At 42.4% G+C, this 18,987-nt stretch overlaps 1 protein-coding gene across 4 annotated transcripts in view; it reads right to left on the bottom strand.

Moving 5' to 3' along the window:
• GCNT2 (glucosaminyl (N-acetyl) transferase 2 (I blood group)) overlaps positions 1–18,987 on the bottom strand; it is a 144,519-nt gene that overhangs the window by 58,294 nt on the left and 67,238 nt on the right. The window contains exon 1 of one of the 4 annotated variants that reach the window (XM_066377017.1): positions 3,758–5,011. The exons of the other annotated variants lie outside the window; for them this stretch is intronic. Within the exon in view, the coding sequence (XP_066233114.1) occupies positions 3,758–4,676 (919 nt within the window). The 5' untranslated portion in view covers positions 4,677–5,011. Of the gene's footprint in view, positions 1–3,757; positions 5,012–18,987 lie in introns of those variants that run through there. 4 annotated transcript variants of the gene reach the window in all.

The following is an 18,987-nucleotide window of genomic DNA, read 5'->3' as shown; positions in this document are numbered from 1 at the left end:
AATGAAATTAAAAATTTTTTTAAAAGAAAAACACATGGTATTTTGTTTCTCACAGACAGTAGAGTGATTTAAATAAGGAGCATTTTCCTTTTTCTATCTAATTTTGTGGTGAACTTTGAAAAAGTATACTGTTGGTCAAATAAGTTTGTAAAAATATGATTTTCATGTTTGCTGGCTTATAGTTTGCATTGGGGGCTGGGCAGTGCCAGGTATATGTAGTTTGTGAAATTGCAAATTACCTTCCTGCTTGGGAAGGGCCATTATTTTGCTAATGTTTGCTGGAGGAGAGGTTTTTGCACCAGAAAGTTTTGAGAAGAGAGAGCAAGAGAAAAGAAGGAGAAGCAAAAAGAAAGCCATGTTGCAGAGTGAGAGAGGAGAGAATGCAGAGTGCTGAGGAAGAAGCCATGTTGGTGGGAAAGAGAAGGTTTGCAGATGGGGAATCAGAGCTGAGGGCTTTATGAGCTCCGCTGAGACTGGTAGGTCTTTGCTTCTAGGAGAAACTGGAGAAGATTCTCCTGGTGTGGAACCGGAGAATGTGTCAATGGCTTTGGAGGCCCTGTGTGTTTGCTCATCTCGGCCAGTGCGAGACTTTAATAAAGGAATGGCCCACCATTTTTTGGTTCCACTGTTTCTTTACCATCTGTCCAAATTCAATGAGAGCCTGCATGTGAATGGCCGCGATGGCAACGGCCACTGGCCCTACATATATATACTATTTTTCAAACCTGTTTAATTAGTTTTTGCCTATAAACTTAATAAAATATCTCTGTAAGGATATATAAGAAAGCAATTATATTAGTTGCTGATAGAATGCAAAACTTAAAAATTTTGAACCTTGTGAATGTATTTTCTGGTTTTTTTAAACTAATTTCAAAAATTGTTTTAAAAATAGGGACAGATATTCAGGGGGAAAAACATTTTTTAAAGGGTTGGAATGGGGGAAAATTAGCCAATTACTAAAATAATACTGAAATTGGCCCAATACACTAAATAGTCACTAAATTTAATGCTCAACCGTTCAAATCCTGAAACTTAAATTCCATGAATCTTGTCTGCCTGTTTATAGAGGTACCCTCAGTACACAGAATAGTGGTTAGTAACATGAAAGGCTAAATAAATATTTGTCAAAAATAAAAAATATCAAAGTATTCTATTATCTTCTGAAGATTTCTTTTCTATACAATGTGAAGACAAAATCCTCAATACACTTCATGAGCCAGACCAAAATGGACTCAGGAAGCTGGCAAAGAAGCCTGTGTCAGGTGTGGTGACCAGTTCCAGCAAGGACAACCCTCCCAGGGCTCAAGCTACCACAGTAGCCCACTAAGCCTGTTGTCTTTCAACACACACACACCCCAGTTAACCTTATTTCCAGCTTAAAGTGGTGAGGTAGGGCTTCCTTTCACTGCCCTCCTCATTCTCCCCCACCCTTAGCCTTTCTGCGTTCTGGGGTTCTGGAGAGACTCTGCTTTAGATATACAGGAAAGAATACAGCATTATTCCTTCTCTTCTTGGTGCAAGAAAAACAGTTCAATTTTCAAGCCACACAAATCCAGGATCAGATCTCGGGTTTGCCTTAAACAAGATATATGAAGATGAGAACAATATACTGCTCACAAAGATTAGGGGATATTTCAAAAAGAATGTAAAATGATAAAATATCCCCTAATTTTTGTGAGCAGTGTACTTCACTCTTTCTAAGCCTTTTTTTCTTCATAATAATGATTATTTCTTACAGTTGAAAAAAATGATGTAGCACATCATCTATCTGGCACAAATTGTACCAATAAAAACAATATTAGATGCCACATATATAATATTTACATGTGTTTTAAATAGTTACTCATAAATAATAAGGATGAACACTCACTGCACTATAGTAAATGTTGGTTCACTTCCCCTCCTACAAGTCTTCATGATCTGACAATTTAGTATCTCTGAAAATACACTTCTCAGAAAGTAGCATATGTCTCTGTATCCATCCAGTCACTTCACTAGACCTATTTCTGCCTCTTTCTCTAAGTCAGTGGTTCTCAACCTTTCTAATGCCGTGACCCCGCAATACAGTTCCTCATGTTGCGGTGACCCCAAACCAAAAAATAATTTTGGTGGCTACTTCATAACTGTAATTTTGCTACAGTTATGATTCGGAATGTAAATACCTGATATGCATTATGTATTTTCCGATGGCTTTAGGCGACCCCGCCAGGGTCGCGACCCACAGGTTGAGAACCGCTGCTCTAAGTAGATTATTGTGACCACCATTCTAGTTTAGCTCTTAGGAATGCTGAGTTATTGGGCACCTAATACCTGCTGTGAGTGTATTTTCAGATATGAAGGTAGTTTCAAAAAAGCACTCAAATGCCTCAACAATAACGATACTACACACAAGAACAGGGAGTTATTTCAAGCATGACAGGCATAGGGCCACTCCCACACAGGGCTGACATCCAGAGCCATGTTGGCATAATAGTGGAAAATACTATGTTGGGACATCACTGAGAAGAGAAGTATGCAGGTCACACCGGTAATCCTAGGCAACATATGGGAAACAGAATTTTTAAAAGAAACCCAGGCCTGAATCAGAGTTTGGTGCTGTTTTACTTTCTGTTAGCTGGCATACATTGTACCCCTTTCCAAATTACTGTATTAAAAAACAACAGGAAAGACTTCACAGTACATATAAACACAAGAGGCTGCAAATTGAAATTTCTTTAAAAAAATATTTTATTTATTCATTTTAGAGAGGAAGGAGAGAGAGAGAGAGACAAAGGGGGAGCAGCAGGAAGCATCAACTCCCACTTGTGCCTTGACCAGGCAAGTGCAGGGTTTCAAACCAGTAACCTCGACGTTCCAGGTCGATGCTTTATCCACTGCGCTACCACAGGCCAGGCTGGAATTTCTAATAAAAATATGTGCCTTAAAAATTGGTAATTTACTTTGGATCAACTTCAGCTAGAATCACTGTAGGTTTCACCTCATTGTTACCCATTTTTTTAGGCAATAATTATTCAAACTACACTTATTGAACCAAGTTGGTTGAGACCTGGGTGTCTGCCTAGGTCTTAGGCATTTAAACCAGAGTGGTGAGTTGAGAACTATCCTAAGAGAATTCAAAGATTCTGAAAACAGCCCATGAACTTTGAGCAATGACTTCCAGCATCCATGTAATACTGTGTGACATCCTCTGAAGAAAACACTATCTATTTCAACTCATCAATTCTAGAATGTGTATGAAAAATGTCACATATATATTATGCTATAGCAATGCTTATTGAGCACTACAAAAATATTCACTCAAAAGACTGAGCTAACCTGACCTGTGGTGGCGCAGTAGATAAAGTGTCAACCTGGGACACTAAGGCTGTAGGTTCAAAACCCTGGGCTTGCCCAGTCAAGGCACATACAAGAAGCAACTACTATGAATTGATGCTTCTGTTCCTCCCCCGACCTTTCTCTCTCTCTATCTTCTCTCTAAAATCAATAAATAAAAGCTTAAAAAAAAAAAAAGACTGAGCTAAAAGTCAGCAACTATGTGATAATCAGAGCTCCTGTAGCTCAGTATATTCCTCACATCACTATATTGTACACAGTTTTAAGACAACAGAGCTGGCCCTAAACTGTCACTAAAAACAACCAGACTGATAGTTTTCTAAGCAGTTAAATTTTTTCAAATAAGTCACTTCTCTAGAGGAATTGAATGGCAGTAAACTCAATCCATAAGTAAGAAAAAATGGTAATGGAAATTGGTACCTACTTGGAATCCTATTAAGCGTCACCCAGAAATGTTCATCGGGACTATAGGTATCTTTTGACCAATGTAGTAGATCAACAGCCCTTTTGTCACGAAAGATGAAATTGACAAACTCCCTGGTAAGGGCCACGTAGGCAGTTCCAAAGTAGATGGTCAGTTGATGTGGAGGTGAGGTTTTCAAAATATTAGTATTTTTCACAAAAGATCCATCTTTGCCTATGTGCTCTTGGTGAACATATTTAGTCCGGCCAACAGCATGAGCTGGAGGCAGCACTCCCGGGGTAATATTTTTCCCTTTAAATCCTTTCAGATACTGAACTATTTCCTTGTTGGTTTTCAGGGGGAAATCTTGCCCACAGGTGTTGATGGAGTACTTCCATGGAACGGCTGAGGCTAAGAGGTCTCTCAGGCAGTTCAGGTCAGCCTGGAGCCTGGAAATTCCCGCATAGACCACAGGCTCGATCTTTGAAGCAATAAAAGCATTTTGGAAGCAGCTCAATAACTGCTGCACAGATTTCTTGAACTCTGTGGTGGCCTTTTCATCCACATGAACACAGTAGACATTTTGGGGCATGTAGACAGCCCTGAAGAGCCTTTCAAAAGTATCAAAGTCTTTATGGATGACCATGACATATGCCAAAGGGAATGCCACTTCTTCTTTCGACAGGGGGCTTGTAATGTAGTGATTCTGGATCAGGTAGTCCTTGCAAGGGACACTTCTCAAAGGTGATGTCAATGTCTTCTCCCAGAAAAAAGTTGACTTATCTTCTAAGGCATCCTTACAGGCATTTATTACAGAATACCTTTCACTGGAACCATTCAGCTTCCTTTTTGGCAGGCTTAACTGGCTATTGTAACGTATCACAAAGATAACCACACCAAACACAGTGAAAGCAAAAAGGTAGTACTTCCAAAAGTTCATTATTTTCTCTTCCTTGGAGGAAGGAATCTCTCTCCTTAGAGCTTGAGAAAAGATCAGTCCCTGAAACCACAAGTGTGAAGAGGCTGAATGGACTTCCTTTGGCAGTCTTGAATTTCGACCGCTTCTCACGAGGCTTCCTTTGCCCGAGTCCTTTAATCCTCATGTATTCTTTGCTTCAGAATTGCGTCCATCCTCTGGCAATGGCGGGAGAGGACACTGCTTCTCCAACAAGCACTAGTCTCGGGCCCTGGGCGTTGGATCCCGAGAGCCAGCCGAGCGCAGATTGCAAAGCAGCGCTGAGCCAGGCCCAGCCCAGCCCAGCCCGGCCTGGCCTGGCCTAGCCCAGCCTCCAGGAAGCCCTCTTCATTTGCATATGAAACGCAAGTGGCGGAGGACAGCAAATTACGCTCGGGAATGGAATGACGGGTCCTTTTCGCTGGGCTGAGCTGCTCTTGCTTCACTGCTCCCCGCACCTCCCTCCTCCCACCCCCCTTCCATCCAATCTATTCAGATTTTATCTCCCTTCTCTTCTCACACTTTCCTCTTGCCTTGTAGAATAAGTGGTTCTCCTTTTTCGGGTCAGCCCTGCATGCAACCTGCTAGCAGAGCAGCCCTTGGAAACCACAGCACTTCTAATCCTCCCTCCAGTTTGTATCTTCACGTTTCTCTAGGTCACCTTCTTGTCATTTTAGTGTTATCTCTGCCTCTGAACACATACAGATGGACACAGATAAGGAAAAATGCACTTGCAATATGTCTTATCAGCAGCAAAAAAAAAAAAAAGTCTGGTGGAGATGTGGGTGTTCTTTGCTGGATTAAATTAGATGTTTTTGATGGTGTCACCTAGCATATATATGTATGTGAAGGCTATGGTAACTAAGGATTACACTCTTACTGGCAGGGGGTGAGGGCAGAAGGAACCTGGGAATGACTTGAAGCATTAAAAGGGTCAGTGTGGATGACATAAATAAAATAAACACACCTTAGTTTGCTTGCCAGAGAGAAAGGTGATAGTCATTGTTCACAGAGAGTAAAAGTCGGTTCTCATTTCACAAAGAGCTTCAGATAACCTGTGTTGTTGACACATTATCTACAATATGTAGTGTGTCTTAGCCGCCAGGTCTCTTTAGAAGCCTGACAATCTTGAGATGTACGGGCATTCCATAGAACTCAAAGGATTCTGCTTCCCACCCAAGCCATCTGTCATTTCCTTATTCTGAGAAAAGAACAAAGGCTTCTGGTCTATGGCAAAATTCCTGGAAGTATCTGTCAGGGAAATTCAGGGGTGCCAGGAGAGCCGCCCAGCAGGTCTGGTTACATTACAGAGGGGTTCTCAAAGCTCACACGTTTCTCTGAGCGCTCAGCAAATGCAAAGCCAGCAGTTGTGGATTGATTCAGGTGGTAAAGATGCTTCTGGGGGGAAGAAAACAGATCTAACTAAAAGATAAACTATGGCAGTCACAGTGGGTGTGTTCTCATCTCATTCCCACTGTCACCAGCCATCCTACTTGTGTGGGTATAGTGTGGCAGTTGAAGCTGCGGTCCCTGTTAAGAAAACATCTGGAGCCTGACCAGGCAGTGGCGCAGTGGATAGAGCACCGGACTAGGATGAGGAAGGATCCAGGTTTGAGACCCCGATGTCGCCAGCTTGAGCGCGGGCTCATCTGGTTTGAGCAAAAAGCTTACCAGCTTGGACCCAAGGTCGCTGGCTCGAGCAAGGGGTTACTCGGTCTGCTGAAGGCCCGCAGTCAAGGCACGTATGAGAAGGCAATCAATGAACAACTAACGTGTCGCAATGAAAAACTGATGATTGATGCTTCTCATCTCTCTCCGTTCCTGTCTGTCTATCCCTCTCTCTGACTCTCTCTCTGTCCCTGTAAAAACAACAACAAAAAAAACATCTGGTGTACAATGAAACAATCTCTTTGCCCCTTCCTTTTCCACATCTCCCCTTAACTTCTTGTAATTCCCTGGATGAATGAATGACCACAGCAAAATGGATGTAATGGATATTGATTTGGAGATAGACCCAAAGATTTAGCAGGGATCTTAAAAACCACCAGACACATCCATTTATTTTACAGAAGAGGAAACTAAGGCCAATACAAATAGTTTCTTTTTTTTCCAGTTAGATAGAAGCCAGCACCTAAATTTTGCCATTCCCTAATCCAGGTGCTGGAGCCAGCCTAATTAGCTTCAAATCTCAGCTGGTCACTGACCAGCTGTGTGACCAGGGTAAAGCTATTTAGCCTCTCTAAGCACCAGTTTCTTTGTCTGAGAGATGGAAAATAACAATGGTTGTTATTTCACATGGTTAAGAACATTAAATGAGATAACTCTTGTTCAGGGTTTATGTCTATGTTCACACATGTTCAATAAGCATTAGCAGTTTTTGTTGTTGTCATTTTTCTTTTTAAAAATATCCAACCTTTCTGGCCCTGTTAATGAACAGATATTTTAACTTCTGTTCTTGCTAATAGAAAAGAAAAACAAACACTTTCTTAAGGCTTCCAAATGGATTCAAATGGGTATGCCCACTTAAAAAGCATTAAGGTTAAATTTCATTCTTTTCCTTCCTCACCATTATCCCCCTCCTTCCGAGCACTCCCCAAGGGAGGACAGAGGGAGGAGGGAGATAGTAGGAATGTGGCTAGATAAAGGGAAGAACTTAATAGTCCATTTTGATGCCTTCACTTTTCTTCATTCTTACTAGAGCTACGCCCTTTTCTGATAAATACACCGTTGGCAAGACTTGTGGAGAACAGGAGGTGAAGGGTGCAGGAGGGGAGAAAGTGAGGCAAAGGGCTTTCAAAGCAGATTCAGTTGTATGGTTTTTTTTCCCCCTTTTTTTGCCTGGAGCCTTGATCCTACAATAGGGATCTCTCATGGAATTCCAATGCAAAGCAAACTCAACAAATCTTTAATCACAATTTAGTCAAAGTAGCTTGCAGGTGGGAGTGTAACCTGACTTAAAATTCAAGATAGCAGTATCCAAAAAAAAAAAAAAAAAAACTAAAGAAAGAAAAGAAATCTCTAGTTTATCCTGTTGAGATGAATAGCCTTGAGATGAGTTTGGGATGCCTGTTTAGTGGTTGGGTTTGCAGGGGTTTTGTTTTGCCTAATATCTGTGGTCACCCAACAGGCATTGTTTTCTAGCAAATAATTGGGTGGGCTCAGCTATTAACTTCTGATCAGGACATTATTCCTGCTTCTTTCAATTTAGTTGTTTACCATATTGAAAAGTTTCATCAAGTGGACATTTTGTATCATTCCCTACCTCACTGTACCCCAGGATAACTTTTATCATCACAAACAAGGACAAGGACAGCCACTGACAACACATAGCCAGCTCAGCTCAACATTAAAACAAAAGGCTAGGAATCTTTTTTCCGTCACAGTCATTTACTCCTCATTAACCTCAGATGAACTATCACAGGGTCAGGGTTGTGATCCTGGCCTAACTTGTTCCCAAGTCCCTTACAGTTTTCTACCATAGGCTGTTTCTGTTGGTATAATTATTGCTACAGAATCAAGGCAACACTTTTGATGGGTCCTCTCATCTCTACCATTCTACTCCTCGTCTAAGGAGCTGGTTGCATCCTCTGGCAACCTCAAACACTTTGGCCACAAGCAAGATACAAAAAGTAAATAAAGAGAGATCTCCCAGCAACCAAAACAATGATCATGTGTTGTGGGCTGGATTCACATACTTGAATTTGCACAGGCAGGTATGGAAAAAAACTGTCAGTGAAGCTGGTTGGAGGGAAGGAAAAACAGGGCTAGTGAGTTCACAAGTGGCAGCTAACACTTGGCCATGGTGTCATGGACATGAAGAAAGGGTGGGGACCCTGGTGAAGACACTGGGCCCCACCTAATGCAGGCAGCTCCTTAACAGTGAGTCTGTGCTGGATCATGGGGCCAATGCTGCCAGCTCTTCAGAGAAGTGAGAAATCTGAATTTTATTTTCTTTGTAAAATTTATTTTGATTGATTGATTTCACCAAAAGAGAAAGGAAGAGAGAGCAAGAGAGACAGGAACATCCAGCTGTTCCTGTATGTGCCCTGGCTGGGGATGTAACTGTTTACCTCTGTACTTGAGGATGACACACTAACCAACTGAGCTATCCAGCCAGGGCTGAATTTTAATTTTTTAAAAATTCCCAATTCTTTAAAAGTTACCAAGTAATTAACAAAATTTTAAAACACAAGTGCATGCACATACATGCACGATTGGCCCTCATGATGCCAATTTATCATATTTGTTTTAAGCACCTAAGCCTTAAACCTCATGAGGCTTGGTCTAAACTCTTAGTTTAGACGCAACTTTAAAGTCACGGATTAGAAGAGGGAGTTAGAACTGGAAGATTGGGCACACTATTGTCAGCGATAGGTGATGATGGACAGAGAATGAAGTGGGCTCAAAAAAACTCCACAAGCAGATCAGTGCAAGATCATTCAATGACAGAATAACCATCATTCTTTTGTACAGCTAACAGACCATTTTATTACTGTTGGTTAAAACTCTAGCATTTTTAAGTATCAAATAAGTTAACATCTATGCAAGGGTTGAAGACTCTGATGATCAGTACAAACATTGAGCCAACCAGACCTTCCTTGAAAACAAAAGAGTCCTGCCTGACCAGGTGGTGGCGTAGTGGATAGAGCGTTGGACTGGGATGTGGAGGACCCAGGTTTGAGACACCAGCTTGAATCCAAGGTCGCTGGCTCGAGCAAGGGGTCACTCAGTCTGCTATAGACCCCCCCCCTTCCCCCCCCCCCCAGTCAAGGCACATATGAGAAATCATCAATGAACAACTAAGGAGCCGCAACGAAGAATTGATGTTTCTCATCTCTCTCCTTTCCTGTGTGTCCCTATCTGTCCCTCTCTCTGTCTCTCTGTCTCTGCCACAAAAAAGAAAAAAAAGAAAAAGAAAACAACAGAGTCCTAACATTTAGTGAAATAGAAATACAAATGTGTTCCTAGATAACTTCTGCATATTATTCTGCATATTCTATTTTTTTTTTTTTTTTTTTTTTTTTTATTTTTCTGAAGCTGGAAACAGGGAGAGACAATCAGACTCCCGCATGCGCCCGACCGGGATCCACCCGGCACGCCCACCACGGGCGACGCTCTGCCCACCAGGGGGCGATGCTCTGCCCCTCCAGGGCGTCGCTCCACCACGACCAGAGCCACTCCAGTGCCTGGGGCAGAGGCCATCTCCAGCTCCCGGGCCATCTTTGCTCCAATGGAGCCTCGGCTGCGGGAGGGGAAGAGAGAGACAAGAGGAGGGGGGGGGGGTGGAGAAGCAAATGGGCGCTTCTCCTGTGTGCCCTGGCCGGGAATCAAACTCGGGACTTCTGCACGCCAGGCTTACGCTCTACCACTGAGCCAACCGGCCAGGGCTGTGCATATTCTATTTTAAAAGGCATTTCTGAAATGTTTCTTCAAACTAGTTTATGTTGTTTAGTAGTAGTAGTAGTAGTAGTAGTATTAAAGTGAGAGGCAGGGAGGCAGAGACAGACTCCCACATGCATCCTGACCAGGATCCACTCGGCAAGCCTCTTACCAGGTGATTCTCTGCTTCTCTGAGCTGCTGCTCTGTTGCTTGGCAACTGAGTTATTTTAGCGCCTGAGGTGAGGCCATGGAGCCATCCTCAGCAACCAAGGCCAACTTTGCTCAAACCATTGGAACCATGGCTACAGGAGGGGAAGAGAGAGAGAGAGATGGAGGGGAGGGATGGAGAAGCAGATGGGTGCTTCTCCTGTGTACCCTGACTGGCAATTGAACCTGGGACTTCCACACCCCGGGCCAGGGCCTGCATATTCTATTTAAAAAGGCATTTCTGAAATGTTTCTTCAAAATAGTTTTTTTTTTAAATTAACCATGTGGTACATAAAAGAGTAGGCTTTTGGTTATCTAGAAAATTCACAATTATGATAAAAATTATTCCTGAAAAAAATGTTAGGCAAACATGAATACCACATGATTCTACCTCAGGGGTCAGTACTTCTTCTACAGAAGGCTAGGAGTAGATATTTTAGGCTTGTGGACCATTTGGTTTCTGAGCAGAGGTGGACTAAGGTCGGTTGAGGACCCGGATGCAGAAGAAAATATTAGGCCCCTTAAAAAACAAAGAGAGAGAGGGAAGATAAAAATACATGCCAACCATATTTTTAAATAAATAAAAAATATTATTGTACTATTAATGTTAAAATTGCACATATGAAACCAAACAGTGTCATTATAAAATAGTGTAAAGTTGGGGTTTTGCGGGGCTCTTCAGAAGTTGGGGCCCAGGGCGGGCACTCGGTGCACCCGCCATTAATTCCATCTCTGGCTCTGAGGCAACCACTCAAATCTGCTACTGTATCACAAAAGTCGGCATAGCAATCGGTACCCGTGTTCCTGCTGGCACTGTTTATGGACACTGATGTCTCAATGCCATATCAGTTCTCACACCCTGAAATAGTCTTTTTAAAAAGACTTTATTACAAGAGAAGTCTTTTTAAAAAATTTCTCCTCAACCATTTAAAAATGTAAAACCATTTTTAGCTTGTGGACAGTATATTTTTTGCTGATCTCTGGTCTAGATTATAATCTTGTTCCTCCAGGTCTAAATTCTGCCTTATCAGTCTTTGCAATCACCTATCATTTCTGTATCTGTCCTGATGAAGAAATGTGAAATGAGGGGAAAGAGTAGTGCTGACTCCCCCTATACAACTGCCTGGCTTATAGTGCAGAGCACTGGACTATAGACCTGGGTTTCTGTTCTTCTATGAAGTGATGATGTTAAGAACAGTGACCTCGTAGGGTTCTTGAGAGATTTAAATATGTTAGTACATAAAAAGAGCTTAGAACAATGCCTTTCACATAAAAAGTACAAACAGCCTGACCAGGTGGTGGTGCAGTGGATAGAGCATCGGACTGGGATGCGGAGGACCCAGGTTCGAGACCCCGAGGTCGCCAGCTTGAGCATGGGCTCATCTGGTTTGAGCAAAGCTCACCAGCTTGGATCCAAGGTTGATGGCTTGAGCGAGGGGTTACTCAATCTGCTGTAGCCCCACGGTCAAGGCACATATGAGAAAGCAATCAATGAGCAACTAACGTGTTGCAACAAAAAACTGATGATTGATGCTTCTCATCTCTCTCCGTTCCTGTCTATCCCTGTCTATCCCTCTTTCTGACTTTCTCTCTGTCTCTGTAAAAAAAGAAAAAAAAGTACAAACAAATCTTAAGGCATCACCCTCCTTCTCTCTGTTGCCAAGCTTGGCTTATCTGGGACCCTAGTGACCCGGTCCACCCTCCTCAGTATGTTTAGTGAGGAACAGCTGTGTTTGAGGGCTGCTTCTACCTCTTCCCCAGAGTAGGGACCTGCCCTTCATTCCCAACTGCAGACTCAAACTGCATTGACTTGGTTTCCTCTTCAGACAGCCAGTCTGCAGGCGCATCCCTAGGAGAGCTGATGTTGAACACAAATATATAGTATGGTGTAAAGACAAAGGGGTTGATGCAGGATATAAAATCTGGCTCTGATGTTTCCTATGTGACCCTAAGAACATTTCTTAGGATCTCTGTGCCTTAGTTTTCCATTTTAAAAAAAGGGAGTAGTTTCATCAATATGATTTGTAAGTTTAAAAATACACACACACACACACACACACACACACACACACACACACACACACACACACACACGGTAGGTTCTAGTATACCCAAGTAGTGGAAAGTAAATCTGGAGAAGAAACCCTCTGAGTTCTCTCCTCTCCTATTCCACATGCTACGACCCCAGCTTTCTCATTCTTCATGGTCACACTGCTTTTCCCCACTTCCCTAGCAGCCTCCTTGGGATAGCGTATTTTTTTCCCTTCTGGGGTTAACTTGCCCAGATTTAACTCTAATTGTCCAAAACAAAACAAACAAATTTAAAAAACCCACAAACAAAAATTTTATCTTTGGCTCTCTGTATTGTTAACTTTCCAGGAAAAGAATAGGTATAGGTGACTCTTTGTCTTTCTATGAAACTTTTCTGTTTCCAGATGTCTCCTCTGAGAAAAAAAGACTGCAAATTCATTAGAACAGCTTGCATACTCAAGGTCTGTCAAGCCACAGTCTTCTTATATGCTTCTCATACCAGCTACCTCCAAATTCCTTCACCCCATATTCTTGAATGTTGAATTGAAGATGCAAGGGAATGGTGTGGTATTTGTACTAAGAGATAGTATTTTAAAATTCAGCTGCTGCCAGAGATGGGGATCTTGAAGATACTATTTATCTTCTCAACATTTTCAAATAAATGAAAATAGAATAGTCTTAAAATAGAGATAGGCAGTGGTTTCCTCCAACTTCTACTCTCAATAGCTCTATTAAATTCTTGACTCATTTACAGCTAATTCAAACCACTGTCATACTGGCTTCTTTCTCTATGAAACTGTCATTTATTCGAGTTTAGACAGTTTGTTAGGGCAGAATGCTTGGCTAAATCTCCCAAAGCAGATGTTTCTTCTGCTTTCCTAGAAATTAAAGTCCAAACAAGTGTGCCACCAAGGTGTGTCCTGTTTTTTACTTAGTTGAAGAAAACTTTTAGACTTGATTTTCCCACTGGGTGGGAAAAAGTGGCTTAGATTCAAATTTTATGTTTACCAATCTATCTTTTTAGATGACATCCTTAAACTCTGTCCTTTCTCTACAAAAACAATGGAAACATTGTTATAAATAGAATAGGCTCAGTCTTGGTCTGTTTTGGTTAGGACCCTCATGGTTGATCATCAGTAGTGGAATTCAGCTGGTTCACAATGGTTCAGCAAATCTGCTAATTTTTTATTGAGGTCAGTGAACCAGTTGTTAAAATAGCACTTGTAATCAGGGTTCCCTAGGGTGGGTGCCTGGGAAGCTGCCCAATGTGGGAATCACAAATTTACATTCCTTACTCTTTTTTAACATTCATCTGTGCAACAGTGTATTCTAAGCACCCATAGTAATGTTCATTCTGTCCACAGGTGAAAAAAATTTGATGAAACTATGCTTGTAATATTTATTTATTTATTTCATAAAACTCATACCTTTGATGAAATACTACATTTTAATTCCTTCACGTTTGTTACTTCAGTAAACAAACATATAACATAGAGAGAAAAAGTGCCAAGCAACCAGGGGGTGACAAGCTGTCATTGGAAATATCTTAAATAATAGTTTCATTGTTTTTTGTGAGGTATTATTTAATATTTTTTCATTAATATTTTAAAATTCTTTCTTATATCAACCTAGTTTTGTGTAGCTCTTTTATTGTTCTTATTTAAGTATTAAATACATAAAATAATAAATTACTTTTTGGTATATCTTTTTTATATTTAAAACAGTCATTAGGGCAGAGAACTTGTTGTTAAATTATTGAATCCCACAACTGTTGATAGTATAATTTTGAGCATTACCCTTTAATGTGTTGTGACCTATTTAACTGAGTGGTTTTTTTGTTTGTTTGTTTGTTTTGTGTTTTTGTATTTTTCTGAAGTGAGAAGCAGGGAGGCAGAGAGACAGACTCCCGTATCTGCCCCACTGGGATCCACTCAGCATGCCCACTAGGGGATGATGCTCTGCCCAGCTGGGGCATTGCTCCATTGCAAACAGAGCCATTCTAGCACCTGAGGCGGAGGCCATGGAGCCGTCCTCAGTACCCCAGCCAACTTTGCTCAAATGGAGCCTTGGCTGCAGGAAGGGAAGAGAGAGATAGAGAGAAAGGAGAGGGGGAAGGGTGGAGAAGCAGATGGGCGCTTCTCCTGTGTTCCCTGGCAGGAATTGAACCCGGGACTTCCACATGCCGGGCCTACACTTTACTGCTGAGGCAACCGACCAGGGTCTTAACTGAATGGTTTTGATTATAACTTTTTCCAGTTTATAGATCAGTGCTATTCTGTGGAACAAAACTATCTAGGGTACTAATTCTTGATCCTGAGGTACTCTGGGCATTGGAAAGATGAACAGGAATGTGTGGCAACTGGACTCAGGGTGACCAACTGTTTCAGTGTACCCAGAACTGATGCATTCTCAAGCCATGGAATTGTCAGTTTAAACATGGGAAAGTCCTGGGCAAACCAGGACAAATTGGTTACCCTAGACATCATTAGTCCTACGCAATCACTGCTGAAAGATATACCCATTAGAGGGGATTCAATAACTATTCAGTGTGGCAAGAAAAGAAATGTTTAAATCATTCATCAGTGTGGGGGGACCACGCAGATTATCAAAAGTCTGCAAACTGTGAATTTAAAACTCTCCATGACCCTTTCCCAGACCTCTGAGAATGAGGACAAAATGATTAACATTTATGGAGTAGCTCTACAGTAAACCTAAAAGAATGCACTTAAACTATTCTAAATACCAGATGTTCTCCAGTGGATACAACAATGCTTTACTAATCCCGCCTAAGCATCGGCGACCCCTGTGTTTTGGTCGTTCGACCCCCGCGGGGTCGCGACCCACAGGTTGAGAACCGCTGCCCTAAAAGGAAAATAAATGTGTTATTACAGTGTTAACTGTATCTCAAATCCCATCTCTCCACTCTACATGTGACTTGAGAGACTTTCTTAAAGCAAAGGCTAATAGAAAAATATAGGGTCTTATGAGTGAAACTGCTTATTTTAACATCTATAATAAGTGGGCAGTGAAGTCAGAAAATGTGAGTTCATTTTATGGAGCGATATAATCAACCAGCTGTTTGATCTCTTTGACTCTCCATTTCCAAATTTATACAACTTCAAGATGGAGAAAATAAACTGGCAGACCTGATCTGTGGTGGCACAGTGGCGAAAGCATTTGACCTGAAATGCTGAGGTCACTGGTTCAAGGTCCTGGGTTTGCCCAGTCAAGGCATAAGTGAGAAGCAACAAGCTGATGTTTCGCTCTCTTCCCCCCACTTTTTTTCTCTCTCTCTAAAATCAGTAAGTAAAAAAACTTAAAAAAAATTTCAGGAAGAGTTCCCTAAATGACAAACTGCTGAATGCAGACCTATTAAGATTATTATTTAAATGGAAGAGGTGGAAGAGATTGGCCCAAGTAAAGATAATGACATGCAGAAAAGTACCAAAGGCACAGTGGTTTTTCTGAAGTGTCCCTTTCAGGGAAAGCAGCAGTGGGAATTGATAGTGGGAGTGATGTTGGTGACATTGAGGTGATATCCAATAGGGATATATTGATATCCAACATGCCATGTTGAGATGTTTATACCGAAAAATTTAAGAAGCTGTTAAAACTCACCGAAGCTATTGGGATTGAGAAGTTATTCTTAGAGCTATGCCTTAAGAAAAAATAAATATTTCAAGAGTGTCAGAATGGTTTGAAGAGGGAGACCCGGGCCAGAGAGACCCTTGAAGAGAGAGGCCTGGACCAGAGAGAACACTTGGAAGAGTCTAAAACAGGGGTCCCCAAACTATGGCCCGCAGGCCGCATGCGGCCCCCTGAGGCCATTTATTCGGCCCCCACAGCACTTCTGGAAGGGGCACCTCTTTCACTGGTGGTCAGTGAGAGGAGCACTGTATGTGGTGACGGCGCTCACGTACAGTAAGTACTACTTCCAGTGACGTGGGACGCATGTGTCACGGCTCTGGAAGCACGTCATATCACTTGTTATGGCTAGCAGTGATAAATATGGAACCGGACATTGACCATCTCATTAGCCAAAAGCAGGCCCATAGTTCCCATTGAAATACTGGTCAGTTTGTTGATTTAAATTTACTTGTTCTTTATTTTAAATATTGTATTTGTTCCCGTTTTGTTTTTTTACTTTAAAATAAGATATGTGCAGTGTGCATAGGGATTTGTTCATAGTTTTTTTTATAGTCCGGCCCTCCAACGGTCTGAGGGACAGTGAACTGGCCCCCTGTGTAAAAAGTTTGGGGACCCCTGGTCTAAAACAATCTACTTGACAAGCATGATGGGCTGGAGTTAGAGCAGTAGTGATGGGAATAGGGAGGGTGATACTAGAGGCCTATCACAGACAGAATGTGCAGAATGTGCTGATTAGATATGGGAGCCTGCATGAGAAGCTGACTCACTTGGAGAATGGTGCCGCCAGTCACGAGGACTCTGGAGAAGTGTGTTAGTGGAGAGTAGAGCAGAGGAAGGGGGCATGTCTGCAAGTTTCAAAGGGAGCCACAGGAAGAGATATCCAAAAGACAGGGCGCAATGTGGGAGAGGGTGCCAGGTGACTCATCAGTACAGAAATGGTCCTGAGCTGTGGACATAAATGAGATTACCAAGGGAGAAAAGACAGTAAGAGCCAAAAAGCAAACTGAGGAAAGATTGAAGGGGGGGGGGGGGGTTTACTGAAAGCCTAAATTTCCCTAATTCTGAATTTCACTGAGAACAGTGGCTCTAAAATCAACCTTCATTCAAGTCTCAATGAAATAGTTGGTAAAGCAAGAATACAAAAAGAACAGAATTACCCATTGAAAGACAAGTTTCTCAAACAGAGATGATAAAAGCAATGCCTTCTAGCACATTTGGCAACATAAAAACCTTTTAATAATGCTGGAAGTCTTAGCTCAAAGTTCTATGACAAGTCACATTTCTGACAAAGTGTTGTTCAAAGACATCAGTCTGATAATTATCCCTTGGTAGCATTTTGACCCCATATGCCTTTCTAGGTAAAAACAACTTTTAGACAAGAGCAATTCTACATATTGCCTTGTGGATAAGGACACTGAAATTTGTGAACTGACTTTGTTAGTTACTAACTGTTCTAGAAGTTCAACATGTTGAGAGACTAGGTTGCAAAGTCAGTATGTAAAGGAAAACAACATACAGTCAAAATTCCTCTGGAGAAATCCCTTGGGAATGTGTCACATTAAAATGACAGATTCCCCAAATTTCCAACATGGCAAATATTTCCTTTAATCGTGGTCCAGAGTGGTTTCTTCTAACAAGCAACAGATGAAGGAAGCACTGGCTCAAGCTGAGGAGGTATGTTCTGAGATGAACTCTGCGTCCTTACAATTAGTGAGCCATGGGAGCCAAGACTTAGCACAGGAACCAGCAGAATCCACTTTGGCACTCACTCTGGACTCCAAAATCATTGGATGGAATGTAGGGCAGGGTGGGATGGCTGAAACCATTTAAACATACATACAGTCTACGGCCATACCACCCTGAACGCGCCCAATCTCGTCTAAACTTACATACAAGTGTAAGTGTATGTGTGTGTATGTATGTAAAGTTGAGTTTGTGCAAGTTAAATGAACATACGCCAAGACTCCATTGTACTGAGCATTACTCATGTGCCAGGAGTTGTGCTTTGTATGAGGAAAATAAAAATTAGCAGATGTAGATGCTACCCTTGAAGCTCAGTCTAGAAGGTCATTAGGAACACAATAGCATTGCAAGACTAAGATTTGTACAGGAGATGACGTCAGAGTAATGGCGGGGTAGGAAGCTATACCGATACATCTCCCCCAAAACTCAACAAGATCTTCAACCAGAAACAGAAAAACCTATACTTGGAGCCTCCAGATGCTTCGCAATACACCTGAAAGTATGGTCGAGTGAAAAATTGGCTAAATATATAACCAAACGCCGAAGGAAATAGGGAGTAAGAAATGCTCCGCCTTCCTCACTAACCTAAACAGGGCGGCTTTCTCTGGTAACTGTGAATATAGAAACTGAGGCGGGCAAAGGGGGTGAATAGATCCAGGCCGCGGCACAAACGGCTGAACCAGGCTGTGGCACGGAGATCCAAGCCGAGGAAAAACTGATCCTGTGGCAACCCGGGCAATACAAGCTAACACTCGCGCCAAACCCAAACAAAGAAAGACAAGCGGGGCAGCCATTTTACCCGGTCTCCTGGTCGGTGCGCAGTTAGTGGGCGAGAGATTTCTTCCTAAGCCCCGGGAGTGGGTGCCCATGTTACCCCACAGAGAGGCAGAGTCAGAGGCCTTTCTGTGGGCCAAAAGCAGTATCTCTGGGCAGCCCAAGTGCCCTGGGAAAGCCGCGCACGGGAAGGAGCGAGAACTAATTCCAACGGTGGAAATTTTCCGTGCTGGTGGGGGTTACACTCAGAGGGAAACGCGGCCGGCCTCATATCCTGGTCTGTGCGCGCAGTGAGTGAGAGATTCCTCCAAGTGCCTCGGCAGTGTGCGCCCGTGTTATCGCACAGAGGGGCAGAGTCAGGGGCCTTTGTGTGGGCTAAAGCGGAATCTCGGGCCGCCCCAGCGCCTTGCAAAAGCCGCGCACGGGGACGGAGCGAGAGCCAATTCCAACGCTGCAACTTTTCCATGCGGTTGGTGGTTTCACTCAGAGCGAGAGACTGCTGGCTGGATATCC

The sequence above is a fragment of the Saccopteryx leptura genome, chromosome 3 (genome assembly GCF_036850995.1).
Source record: "Saccopteryx leptura isolate mSacLep1 chromosome 3, mSacLep1_pri_phased_curated, whole genome shotgun sequence".
Lineage (NCBI taxonomy): Eukaryota > Metazoa > Chordata > Mammalia > Chiroptera > Emballonuridae > Saccopteryx > Saccopteryx leptura.
The sequence above is the reverse complement of the archived record's forward strand: the minus strand, read 5'-3'. Positions and strand labels throughout refer to the sequence as shown.